Source organism: Mustela lutreola, chromosome 4, assembly GCF_030435805.1.
Source record: "Mustela lutreola isolate mMusLut2 chromosome 4, mMusLut2.pri, whole genome shotgun sequence".
Taxonomy (NCBI): Eukaryota; Metazoa; Chordata; class Mammalia; order Carnivora; family Mustelidae; genus Mustela; species Mustela lutreola.
This window is the reverse complement of record NC_081293.1, coordinates 32,427,918-32,442,227: the sequence shown is the minus strand read 5'-3', so window position 1 is coordinate 32,442,227 and position 14,310 is coordinate 32,427,918. Positions and strand designations below refer to the sequence as shown.

Genomic DNA, 14,310 nt, shown 5'->3' with positions numbered 1-14,310 from the left:
AGCATCTGACAAAAGTCAACATTAATTTATGATAAAAATGCTCAACAAAGTACATATAGAGGGAATGTACCTTGACATCATAAAGGCCATATATGATAAAGGCCATCTATGATAAGTCCACAACTAACATCATTCTCAATGGAGAAAAGCTTCAGCTTTTCCTCTACATCAGAAACAAAAGAAAGATGGCCACTCTCACCACTTTTATTCAACATAGTACTAGAGGTCCTAGTCCAAATATTTGGCAAGAAAAAGAAAAGGCACTCAAATAGGAAAGGAAGCAGAACCGTCACTATTTGAAGATGATATGATATTGTAAATTTTTAAAATTTACACTCCACTCAAACTGTTAGAATAAATTAATTCAGGATAAAAATGAAAATACAAATATCTGTTACATTTTTAATGTGAAACTAATAATGAACTCTAAAGGAATTAAGAAAAACAACCCATTCATATTGGTATAAAAAAACCCCTAGCAATAAATTTAACCAAAGAGATGAAAGATCTGTACACCGAAAACTATGACACTGATGAAAGAAATGGAAGAAGACACATAACAAATGGAAAGATATTCTGTGCCCATGGTTTGCGAAAATTAATATTGTTATAATATCTATACCAGCCAAAGCCATCTATAGATTCAATGTAATCCTTATCAAGATTCCTGTGGCATTTTAACAAAAATGGAATAAACAATCCTAAAATCTGTGGAGAATGACAAAAGTCCTAAAGAGTCAAAGCAATATGGAGAAAGAACAAAGCTGGAGGCATCACACTTCCTCATTTCAAACTGTATGACAAAGCTACAATCATTAAAACAGCATGATATTGGTATAAAAACAGATGCATAGATCAATGAAAAGAATACAGGACCCAGGAATAAACCCATGCATAGGGGCCAATTAATTTTTAACAAAGGTGCCAAGATATACAACCAAGAAAAGACAATCTCTTCAATAAATGGTGTTGGAGAAACTAAATCCTACCTTTTTTTGTTGTTGTTGTTAAATTTTTAAAGATTTTATTTATTTATTTGAGAGAGAATGAGTGAGAGAGAAGGTCAGAGGGAGAAGCAGACTCCCCAAGGAGCTGGGAGCCCGACGCGGGACTCGATCCTGGAAGTCCGGGATCATGACCTGAGCCCAAGGCAGTCACTCAACCAACTGAGCCACCCAGGTGCCCCTAAATCCTATCTTAACAAAAGACATAAAAAAACTCAAGATGAATTAAATAATTGAACATAAGACCTAAAACCACAAAAATCTTAGAAGAACATAGGCAATAAGCAGTCTTGGCAATGAATACTATGAAGAAAATCCCGTGGGAGTCTAAGCACTATGATTTATAATATTGCATCAACAAAGTAAAAAGAAAGGAGCATGTGGTCAGAGGGTACGATGCCTGGTCTCTGACTGTGTCATACCTATAGATGGGTAGGTAATCTATAATCCTACTTTCGTGATGCCTGATAACCTAAGATTCTCAAGGAGGGGCACATAGGTGACTCTGTCAGTTACGCCTCCAACTCTTGATTTGGGCTCAGGTCATGATCTCAGGGTCATGAGAGGGAACCCCTGGATGGGACTGGGCTGGACATGGTGCCTTGTTGAGATTCTCTGTCCTTCTCCCTCTGCTCCTCCCCTCTTGCTTTCTCTCTCAAAACAAAACAAAAAAAAATGTGTAAATAAAAAATTAAAAATTAAAAAAATAAAATTCTTAAGGAGTAGTAGAGATGAAATCTCTCTCACCTTGGGAATAAGGTATTCTCTGAACTTAATGTCCTGAGTCACTGCATGTGGGAGACTGTTGGGGACGAGATCAATGTATCTCTGGATCTCGTGCACCACAGCGTCTGTGTAGGGCATGCGGCTCCTGTCCTGCATGCAGGGGCTCCGGTGTCTGCCAACCACACGGTGAATCTCTTCCTGGACTTGAGCTGCAGGATAGGAATCAGAATTTCTATGAAATGGGAAAGTCATTTGATCTGACCTTTTACCTTGTTGTTGAAAGATTTTATTAACTTTAAAGAGAGAGATTGGGGACGGGGGACAGAGGGAGGAGAGAACCAAAAGCGGACTCCAAGTTGAGCGTGGCGCCTGATGGGAGACCCAGTCTCACGACCCGGAGATCAAAATCTGAGCAGAAACCAAGAATCGGTGTGTAACTGACAGAGCCACCCAGGTGCCCCTTGATGTGATCTTTATCATGGCTACATTGTGGAAGGAGACTGGGAGAGGGGAAAATCACATATGGCTACTTTCTTGAGGGGCAGAAATTTGTTTCCTAGTCAAATTGGAATCTCATTAGAGACATTAAGATATGTACATAGAAAACATAATTGTACCATGAGATTCAACTCTGATTCTCTGTTTTGTGTGCTTTGTTTGATAAACTCAGGGATCTGGGGTCTTGAAAGCTCACTATAGACCATGCTGTTTGACCACTTTGTGTAGGCCCGTTTTTGTTTTAAATGTGTAAGTTCCAGATGTCGGGGTGGCTTAGTCTGTTAAGTGATGATCGCAGAGTCCAGAGATTGAACCCCACATCAGGATCCTCCTCCACAGAAAGCCTGCTTCTCCCTCTGCCCCTCACCCCCCTCATGTTCTCTCTCTGTATTGTTTGCTCTCTCTCAAATAAAATCTTAAAAAAAAAAAAAAGTATATTCCAAGAGGCTAAAACTATGCAGGGCAATAAATGCTTAATAAATAGAACAACTAAGGGGTGCCTGGGTGGCTCAGTGGGTTAACCCTCCGCCTTCGGCTCAGGTCATGGTCTCAGTGTCCTGGGATCAAGCCCCGCATCAGATCTCTGCCTGCTTCCTCCTCTCTCTCTTCCTGCCTCTCTGCCTACTTATGATCTCTCTCTGTGTCAAATAAATAAATAGATAGATAGATAGAACTGAATAAGATGTTGGACTCAGCACACAGGACCCAGAAGTTAACATTTTTTTAGGATGTGAAACATGACAGGCATGCTGTACAATGTATTACATTACTTTATAATTCCTCAAAAAATTCTATGTGTTGGGTATTATTTTATGTGCCTTAAAAATAAGAAAACAGGTCCATAAAAGTAAATGTATTTCTTAAAGAAATGTGGTCTTTTTTTTTTTCATTTTAAAAATTGTGTTATGTTAGTCACCATAAAATACATCATTTGTTGTTGTTTTTTAAAAAATATTTTATTTATTTATTTGACACACAGAGAGAGATCACAAGTAGGCAGAGAGGCAGGCAGGGGAGGGGAAGGAAGGAGGCAGGGAGCAGGGAGCCCCATGTGGAGCTCCATCCCAGGACCCTGAGATCATGACCTGAGCCGAAGGCAGAGGCTTAACCCACTGAGCCACCCAGGCGCCCCTAAAATACATCATTTCCTTTTGATGCAGTGTTCCAAGATTCATTGTTTATGTACCACACCCAGTGCTCCATGCAATACGTGCCCTCCTTAATACCCACCACCAGGCTCACCCACCCCCCCAACCCCCTCCCCTCTAAAACCCTCAGTTTGTTTCTCAGAGTCCACAGTCTCTCATGGTCTTTCTTATTCTCAAACCCACAATCTTAGCAACTGAATAAGATCACTGAAAGTAATTTGGGTTAGCGAATTATATTTTCCCCTTATTTGTAAAATGTATCATGTTAATAATATGCAGTTTTAGTAGGACTGTTCATTAGTTAAAATAAACATTTAGAATGTGTCTTTGTTAAGGGAACATGTGATAATCTGCGGTTTGATAGCTATCAGGAAGACTTGGGAATTTCAGAGAAGTTTTAAACTTCACCTTTTCAAGTTGAGAAGCTGGATTTTTATCTAGAAGACAGTGATTATGCAAAGTGGTTAGGAACTTCCTTAAATAATCAGAATGCTTAGAGAATGCCCCAGTAAGGAATGAAAATGGGAAGAAAAAGAATATACAAATGGATATGATGCAAGAAAAAAGTAACATGGAAGCATTGGGGGACGAGAACACCGAAAGGATTTTTGCCATGTAGACAAGATTTACAGGTCTGGAGAGAGATGTCATACGGCATCCGGAGTCATGATCGATATAGATCCTAATAAGAGGGAAGTTATTTGGCTGAAAGAGTCCGTGTCAAGTGAAGGAAACACAGTGCCATTAGATCCCATAGTATGTGACAGCAAAGGGATTTCAAAGCTGTGCTTCTAGCTTGCACCATTTGGGAAGTACTTCTTACTTGGACTGGGAGGGCAGGAGGACTCGAAACAAAGGAGAATGATCTAGTGCTGACATCACGGAGATAAGCTTCCTGAGATTTAATTGTATTAAAAGTGTCTCTGCTTCCCCCCCTCTCTCTGCCTGCCTCTCTGCCTATTTGTGATCTCTCTCTCTCTCTCTGCCAAATAAATAAATAATTTTTAAAAAATATTTTATTTATTTATTTGACAGAGAGAAATCACAAGTAGACGGAGAGGCAGGCAGAGAGAGAGAGAGAGAGGGAAGCAGGCTCCCCGCTGAGCAGAGAGCCCGATGCGGGGCTTGATCCCAGGACCCTGAGATCACGACCCAAGCCGAAGGCAGTGGCTCAACCCACGGAGCCACCCAGGCACCCCCATTTTTTTTTTAAAGTGTCGCTTCCCTATGACCCTGCAATTGTACTACTGGGTATTTACCCCAAAGATACAGATGTAGTGAAAAGAAGGGCCATCTGTACCCCAATGTTTATAGCAGCAATGGCCACGGTTGCCAAACTGTGGAAAGAACCAAGATGCCCTTCAACGGACAAATGGATAAGGAAGATGTGGTCCATATACACTATGGAGTATTATGCCTCCATCAGAAAGGATGAATACCCAACTTTTGTATCAACATGGATGGGATTGGGAGAGATTATGCCGAGTGAAATAAGTCAAGCAGAAAGAGTCAATTATCATATGGTTTTGCTTATTTGTGGAGCATAAGGAATAACATGGAAGACATGGGGAGATGGAGAGGAGAAGGGAGTTGAGAAGGGGAGATGAACCGTGAGAGACTATGGACTCTGAAAAACAATCTGAGGGTTTTGAAGGGGCGGGCGGTGGGAGGTTGGGGGAGCCAGGTGGTGGGTATTTTGGAGGGCATGTATTGCATGGAGCACTGGGTATGGTACATAAACAATGAATTCTGGTACACCAAAAAGAAATTAAAAAAGAAAAAATTTTAAAAAAAAGTGTCTCAGTATGCCAAAGCACAGAACATGATTCAGTAGTGAAGGAAATAATCCTTTGACGAGCACTCAAAAAAGAAGAGGAAGAAAATTGGGAAGGTTGCATTTGCAGAGAAATTGTATTTGTGAGGAAGAATTTCTTTGTCTAAATGGGTATATTTGAAAAGAATATATTTGTATGTAACCTTTTTTATTTAGGGACAGAATCTCTTTGATGAAGACAGACCGTCATTTTCACTGAGTCAATCCTCACACTGAAAATGCATTTGAGTAGAAATATCTTATGACAAAAATGCATTTATCTGGATGTGGAAGACATATCAAGTGACATCCTTCTAGAGAAAGCCGAAGGCCGGTTCTTCTAGATCCTACGACAACTCTGCTTATTGCACCTGTCCCAATGCAAATCAGGGACGTTCCATCACAGCAGGGCAAGCAGTGAGCTCTGCCCCTCAAATCTCTGCTGCTGTTTAAATGTTTCATTATCTTTTTGTGCTATTAACTACTTCGAATTTAATTTATCCAGTGACAGGAAGATGTACAAATAAAGGAAAATTTTTTCTGTGCATTGTCTGGGCAGGTAAAGAGTGGGATAGTTGTCAGTGTCACCTGCCAATTTCTACCTGGAATTGCACCCCGCCCAACACCTGTGACCATACCTGTGACTTCCGGATACTTCAGCAGCATCAGGAGTCCATATCTCAGGGTGGTGCTTGTTGTCTCTGTTCCTGCACTAAACAAATCCCATATGGTAATGATCAGGTTGTCCATGGTAAATTCGGGCTGTTTATTGTGTCTTTCCTAGAAATGATGTGTTACAATTACTTGATAAATAAAAGAGCCTCAGAGGTAACTCAGTATGACATTGTTATTTGGTGTGAGTGCTACGGCTGAAGGCCGAGTTAGATAGCTGTTAGGGTTCTGTCCAACAATTAAAATATAACCAGAGTTATGAACCTTTCTGATTCTTCACTTTCTCATCCTCTATGTTGATCAGTGGCTCTACCATTTCTTTGAAACATAATTTTTATCAGGTCCTCACTGCTACTCACTGTCAATTCTAGCATCTATTGCATCTAATGTCTAATATTTTTATTCAACCCTTCAGAAACACCCCCCCCAAAATGCATCACTATTCCCAACTCTTCAGTCATTACACCCATGACAGTGCCTCAATTACAATCAAGATCAACTCTCTGAAAATTCCACCCTTGTGATCACAGCACTTCTCATTCTCATTGTTGTCTCTGTTCATCTAAGCTAGAATTTCTTCTGTGAAGAAGCCTCATCTGTGGAGACTTCCTAGAGTGCCTTTCCAAAGGTAAGCCTTTGTAGATTCCTGTCTATTCCTCTGTTCCCTCATTTGTTACATCTTCCCATTGCTGGACTTTTCTGATGAAGGATGATATGTTGTGTATCATTAATGTTGAATGTGTGTGAGCGTATATTTCAAAATGTCCCCAAATAAGGAACCAGCTTTAATACTATAAATGTAAAACCTGCAAAGCCATTTTCACTGGGGATTGAGAAATATCTCAAGATACCCAATGTGGTTTGCACAAACAAGAGGTAAGACAGGCAATTAATACATCTTTAGGAAGGGTCATTTGTTTTAATATCCCAGTTTCAGTGGGAATCACACCACCCACAAAGATAAAGGGTCAGATTATACCTTTTCTATTTTTTTTTTAATTTTTTTTTAATACCTTTTCTATTTTGATCAGGAAGTAATCAATAAAGTCCCGAGGGTTACTGAAGTCCAGGGATTCTTGGTGTTCTTTTATTTTTTCCTTAATAAACTCAAATTGTTTAGCAATGTTTTTAAATAACACATGATGACTTCCTGGAAGGTAATGTATTAAAAGAGGGAAAGCATTGTAGAGCTGAAAGAGGAAAGAATCATTCATTAATTCACTCAGCAAAGTTGTACGGGCCCATGTGATGTACCAGACACTTAGTTGTATGCTGAGTAGATAAAGGTGAGTAAGACATGCTTCCTACAACAGAATACACTTGGATTTGAAGGAGAGGGAACTGTCAAGATGTCCGAAGTTACCGTATGCACCAGCCACAAAGCAATTTCAAAACCACCTAAATGATTTCCTAGCCATAACCCTATGGAGGAATCCAGGAGCACACCATCTTTTCCCGAAGGAGAATACTGAGGTTCAGAAAGGTCAACCATTGTAAGACATCAGTCTACAAATAAGGCTAGAATGTAGTGTTCATTCCAGTTTACCTACACGCATTTCTACAGAGTTACCTAAAAAGTTTACAGGGCTCCCACCCTTTTTTTGTAACGAAGAGACATTAGAAAGATTAAAGAAATATCCAAATTACTTAGGTTAGTTAGGGATTTTATACCCTCAGGAATGTGCATATTGCCCTTCTTCGTCTGCCCAAAGCCAGTCCTAGAGTTTATAGACTCAACTTCAGAGAGTACCTCATGATTTAATGCCCTTGGTAGGCACCGAAGCAATTTTTGGGCCCATAGATTGTATCTAGAGATACAAATCTACAGAAATCTAGATTCTAGGTCTAGCTCGTTCTTTGTCTTGGCTAGGAATTCCTTGTCTTTGAAAAATATGCTTAATATCTCTGGGTGACAGTTTCTTGTTCCAAAAAATGACAGACTCCTTGTTCTCTAGTGTCCTTTCCAGGTGGCACACATCATGACCTCATGGTCCACACATACTTGTAGCTCTTAATGATCATACATTGTAGGTTACTAATGTGTTCTGACACTGTACCATAGTGAAAAATACATTTTACATCATCACCCTCTTCATCTATGGACATAAAATGGTTTCTCAGAAAAATACCTTGCTATAACTGATGCACTGTCCTACATTTCTCTACTACTATATTTTACGGTTCTTAAAATAATTTTTAAATATTTATTTTAGAGAGAGAGAGCGAGTGAGCATATTGGGGAGGGAGAGAGAGAAAGAGAAAATCTCAAGCAAACTCCCTGCTGAACTCCCACCCTGATAAGGGACTTGAGCCCACGCATCTGGGATCATGACCTGAGCCAAAATCACCAGTCGGATGTTTTGAGTATAAGCCACTCAGGCGCCCCACTCTATTTCATGTTGTAAATTTCATTTCACCACACTAAATTGATTTGATAACTAATTGGTTTCAAATGATAGTTTGATAAACATGACTTTATCCATTTGCAAACCGGACAAAGGGGTGAGTGAGGTAAGCATGAGCAGTAGGTTAGCTAAAAACTTATTTCCCATTTAAAAAACTTATTTTCCCATTTACCTGTATCCAGGGGGTGCTTGAAATTAGGAGGTTTTCGTGAAAATACTCTATCAAGGTTAACAATGTTTTATCGCCATACTCAAAACGATTCTGGAAAATAATGGAGCAGATGACATTGCAGGGAGCACAGCCCAGAAGAAAAGTAGGATCACAGGGAGATGCTAAAACGATAGAAGTTAAAAGTTAGAGCACAATTTTCATATAAATCTGAAGTTGACAGTCTGGAACACTAGAAAGAAATTTTAAAAATAAATAAAAATTAAAAAAAAATTCTTAAATGACTGAGAAGGGTTGACTGCTGGGATTCTTTTAAATAGAGGGATTCCCTGGATATTTCATCTTCACTGTAAACCCAGTGTGCCAAAGATGTATTGTTCCCCAAACAAAGCTGTCTAATCCAGTTCATTTTTTAATTTCTCTAAGTGTTATCTAAGTGTTTACATTCTTCTTCAAATAAGAGCCACAACATAATTCACAAGAAGGAGGTCACTTAAAAATATCTTGAAAGGGGGAGGGCACGGATTGCATGGAGCACTGGTTGTGTTCCATAAACAATGAATTCTGGAACACTGAAAAGAAATAAAAAAAAATAAAAATTAAAAAAATACCTTTAAAGGTATAAAGTTCAGCTCTCAGTGTGACTATTTCTTCACGATGCCTGCAGGAAGCTAAGCAGCCTCAGAAGATCAGGAGACTGGAAAGACTTGAAACTGTTATTTTATAAAACATAGTTAAAAAAAGCTGTGTGTACTCTTCTTGTAGAAGAGAACAATCATGAGAGAATGGAGTTCCACTTGGATCTTTGAAAAAATACATTATCGTATTGGAACCAGGCTCCCTATATATAATATAAAACATGACTCCATGCTTGGACGTTTGGCTGTTGACAACTTTGGAACCTCACCTCTTCTTCTTCTAGTCACAACTGGAAAATGCTGATAAAAAACCTCAAGGGTCCTTCCTTTGGAAGCAGGACATTTAAGCTCTATAAGCACTGATCCGCACACAGGAACTCATTCTCTACCCCATCCCTTAACCACCACAGAGTCATTAAGCCAGTGCCTTTCCCTGCTCTCTCAAGTTGTTTGTTTGTATGTTTTAAGATTTTGTTTATTTGATAGAGCAGAGTGAGAGAAAGACAGCACGAGCAGGATAAGGGGCAGAGAGGTGGATAAGCAGGGTCCTCGCTGAGCAAGGAGCTTTACACGGGGCTCCATCCCAGGACCCTGGGATCATGACCTGAGCTGAAGACAGAAGCTTAGCCACCCAATTGAGCCACCCAGGCCTCCTCCTCAAGCTGTTTCTTCATCTGCTTAGGAGCTGCCCCACCCTCTAAAGAAAGCCTCATTTTGTGAATCATAAACTTTTTACATCCAAATGGGGTGTATATGGTACAATCAGTCTTGACAAATAATAAATCATGGATCACTACATCAAAAACTGATGTACTATGCGGTGACTAACATGACATAATACAAAATAATTTAAAAAAAGAAGATAACATAGGAATAACAACAAAATAAAACATCTAAACCAGATTTGGGGTGGGAAATACATCTTATCTCGGTGAGGTGACTGTTACAACACTGTTGCTCCAAAAGGGGGAAAAAAAAAAAAATGTAGCAGGGATCAAAAAGTGGAATTTTGAAGGAAAGATGTTCTGCTCAACATACGAAAGAACCTTCCAATAGTCAGAGTTACCCAGTGGTGAGATGGGTTACCCAAGAGTCGAGGGCCCCATAGCTTGGCAGGATCAGGCAGAATTAGGGTGGCCACAGGTCACGGGCATCCAAATAGTGGAATACTGTAGCAATCTATTATAATGTTCTTGATAAGCATAAATTAAACGTGAAATATTTAGTATATTAAATTGAAAGTTTACAAAAATACATGTTTATATCCTTTCTTCTGCCAGGTCTCCCAACCACTCCTCCGTAATACACATCAAAAGTCTAAATGATATTCACTGTCATAACTTATTCCAAGGAAGAAACAAAAATCATGCAAGTATTTGTAATAATTGCAATTTTTATATTAATAGCAGCAAAAAAAAAAAAAAAAAAAAGCGGAGGTACAAACTATCTGGACAATACATAACTTGAGTTAAAAAAACATTGGGGCGGGCGCCTGGGTGGCTCAGTGGGTTAAGCCGCTGCCTTCGGCTCAGGTCATGATCTCAGGGTCTTGGGATCGAGTCCCGCATAGCGCTCTCTGCTCAGCAGGGAGCCTGTTCCCTCTCTCTCTCTCTGCCTGCCTCTCCATCTACTTGTGATTTCTCTCTGTCAAATAAATAAATAAAATCTTTAAAAAAAAAAAAAAAATTGGGGCACCTGGGTGGCTCGGTGGGTTAAGGCCTCTGCCTTCGGCTCAGGTCATGGTCTCAGGGTCCTGGGTTTGAGCCCCACATCAGGCTCCACCACCCCCCTATCTCTGCCTGCCTTTCTGCCTACTTTTGATCTCTGTCAAGTAAATAAATGAAATCTAAAAAAAAACCCAAAAAACCCACAATGGCAGGGGCATCTGGGTGGCTCAGTCAGTTTAGCATCTGACTCTTGATTTCAGCTCCGGTCATGATCTCAGGGTCGTTGGATCAAGCCCCGCATCAGGCTCCATGCTGAGGGTGGAGCCTGCTTAAGACTCTCTCTCTCTCTGCCTCTCCCCACCACTCTCTCTCTCTAAAAAATACGTATGTATGTATATATGCATATATATGAAACATGATGGCAGTTCTCCATACAGAAAACAGTATTATTTATTTGGAAATATTGAAATACTGAGGTTCAGGGAACCACATAGATCTTATGATCCTGATCTTCCTCCTTCCCTGACAAGTGTCCTGCTCACCCCCTTTCTCTTCCACCTCCCCTGCCAGTCCTGCATGAGATACACACATATACAAAAGTGACAGCATAATGACGTGACATACATTGGAAATTACTTCATGTTTCAGATATTATGGCCAAAACTACTAGTTCATTACCAAAACCCACGTTCTCCCCATTTTCCTATGCACACAGACACCCACATTGCCCAGTGCCTCTTAGAGTGGGTGCAGTCCCGTGGTAGAGCCCATGGAATGTGAAAGAAGTTTGGTGAGCCATTGCCATACTGGCCTACTGAAAACCCAATTTGCTCTTTTGATTGTTCTTTGCTCCTTCTGCTACCACGCAAACGGAAAGAAATCTGGGTGACCCAGGAAGCCAGGTGTTGAAGAAAGATATCAGGGTTCCTATCACCCTAGTGCCTGCAACAGCTGTTACGCCAACCACTTCCCCTCTTACTATTGTTACGTGAGCAAAAAAAGCAACTTTTGTTGCGCTGCAGGCATCAGATCTCTCTGTCACCTATCTGAAATAGCAGAGTCTCCCCAAACGAGTACTGCTCGTTACATAAAGAAATACACACCATTGGTTTTTTTTAACGCTTCCACCAGACACAAGGCTTCCTCTTGAATTCTGTCTTCGATAGTCCTCTTTCCCATGCCCATATTCCGCAAAACTGTGAGGGAAAAACGCCGGGTTTGCTTCCATGTTTCTCCACTGCTGAAAACAACTCCTATCAGAAAAAGAGAGAAAAAGAGAGAGAGAGAGAGAAAAGAATGACCTCCATCACCATGAATTCCAACTGAGAGTCAGTATTTCAGAAAAGGATCATCACACTTAGGCAGGGATGTGAATAGGGTGGTGTCGGCAACAGAATTTTCCAATGAGCCCTGCTGTGCCCCCCTCCTGTTAACCTAGTGTCTGTCAGGACTCTGGTTTGATGTATTACTCAGCTCTTCCACATCTGTTAGCTCCTTCAAATCTTGGAATAATTCTGTGAACCAAGGGTTTTGTCCCCATTTTACTGATGGTCAACGAGGCAAAATGCTTGCTCTGTGCTCACACAGGTAATAGATCATGGTGAGTTCATGCCGTAGGTGACATTTCAGGGCTGGTTTTTGCACATTGTACATGAATTGTGGGAGAGGCAACAAAATGAGTTGCTTCTCAAGAGAAGGAGAGAGCACTCGTGCACTGGAAAAAAGTTCATGATAAGCTCTTCCTCCTCATTGTCACATTTGCCCTCTGTTTGTTAACTCTTTTCCATGAAACATGGTCTTAACACCAAGGAAGTTCAATCAGACTCCTGGAGCCATGACAAGATCAGGAGAAAAAGTAATTTTCATAGGAAACTTGTCCATACAGATTTTAAAGAACAAGGTAGAAGAGGAAGTGACCCATTCAGGTCTTATCTCTTTTTGCAGAAACCCAGTGACCCACCAGAGGACTGGAGACCCTAGGGCCAACCCCAGAACAAATGGAAGACAGTTCAACTACTTTAGTTTAAAAAGCTTTTTCTAAGATCACTTGCAATCCATATATACTTACCGTGCATTTTCCTGTAATCATCTCAGAGCGCATTTGTGCTTTATGCTTTGTATCTCATTGTATTCAAATATTTCTTATGCTTTTTTTTTTTTAAAGAAGAATAAAAGATTGAAGGCAAGGGTAGAAATATTTCAAACCTATGTTGGCTCCATGCACACTATGGAACTTTCTTAAAATAGTCTCTTGGCAACCATGACTCAGGCCAGAAAGCAAAATGTTTGCTGACTAGGATAACGGAGTCATTTTCCTCCCTCCTTATTTCTCCCAGTCTCTTACTATCTTAACTGAAATGAGCATTATCTTAACTGGGCATAATTTTTTTTAATTTTTAATTTTTTATAAACATATATTTTTGTCCCCAGGGGTACAGGTCTGTGAATCGCCAGGTTTACACACTTCACAGCACTCACCAAAGCACATACCCTCCCCAATGTCCATAACCCCACCCCCCTTCTCCCAACCCCCCTCCCCCCAGTAACCCTCAGTTTGTTTTGTGAGATTAAGAGTCACTTATGGTTTGTCTCCCTCCCGATCCCATCTTGTTTCATTGATTCTTCTCCTACCCACTTAAGTTAACTGGGCATAATTTAAAGTGGACACAAATTCATGGAACGTTGACAGTGAGATGATTTGCTTCCACTGGCTCTAGTATTTCATGGAGACATTGTGTGTCCCCTTCATTATCTACAATATGGATTAATGATCCTCTATAGAAAAATGTTGGAATTTGGCGGTTTTCATAAATTTCTCTAAATACTTACAATTTCTCAATCCCTTGGCCTGTTTGGAGTCTTCACAACTTACAAACCCACAAACATTCCCCAAACTGACGCATACCTAATCCCCGGTTGATGAAGTCCACCACTGGGAAACTGCCTCTGCCAGAAAACTCCTCACTCTGATCAATCAGGGCTTCCTTCACTGCTTCATGTCCATATAACACCACCGTGGGCTTCATGCCGAAATACACAGTGAACACAGGGCCGTAACTCTCTGCTAGCTGGGAAAGGAACAGGTGCAAGAGTAGTAGAATTTCAAAACAAGGAATGTGGACAAGTGAGAGAAATAGTTTTAATCTTACCGAAGAGATATTTTAATATGCACTCAACCATTATAAAAGCTTTCAACTTGTGGAACTAGTAATTTAATAAATCACATTAGTGGTAAGTATCATTCTATTATTAGTAACATTGCGACTATTATGATCCTCATCCACAGTTCATCTTTATTCAGCTCCTCCTATGTGACAGGGGCTATATTATGGATTTTATTCATATTATTTTATTAACTTTTGCCCGGCACACCTGTAATTGCACCAAATTTCTCTTCCTTCCTATAGTTACAATGGTGGGTTCTTGTACTGTTTAAGGGGAGTTCCTGCTCTTGCCCCCTGTGCAGACTCATAATCATCCCTCATTATCCACCTCCCACATGTTTTTTAGCACACAAGAGTTCTAGATTTTAATAGTACATAAGAACCTGATGATGCAGGGGCGCCTGGG

The 14,310-nt window shown here is 40.4% G+C and overlaps 1 protein-coding gene across 4 annotated transcripts in view; it reads right to left on the bottom strand.

Moving 5' to 3' along the window:
* The window catches only part of LOC131828623 (cytochrome P450 2C21), a 28,430-nt gene that overhangs the window by 11,609 nt on the left and 2,511 nt on the right, over positions 1-14,310 (bottom strand). For 2 of the 4 annotated variants that reach the window (XR_009352517.1, XM_059169399.1), the window contains exons 2-7: positions 13,646-13,804; positions 11,844-11,993; positions 8,439-8,599; positions 6,875-7,051; positions 5,828-5,969; positions 1,752-1,939 (exon numbers count right to left, since the gene is read on the bottom strand). Coding sequence is in view for 2 of the 4 variants with exons in the window: in XM_059169399.1 (XP_059025382.1) it covers positions 1,752-1,939; positions 5,828-5,969; positions 6,875-7,051; positions 8,439-8,599; positions 11,844-11,993; positions 13,646-13,804 (977 nt within the window). In the remaining 2 variants the exon portion in view is untranslated. The remainder of the gene's footprint in view (positions 1-1,751; positions 1,940-5,827; positions 5,970-6,874; positions 7,052-8,438; positions 8,600-11,843; positions 11,994-13,645; positions 13,805-14,310) is intronic. The other 2 variants (XR_009352518.1, XM_059169400.1) reach the window with 1 other exon arrangement.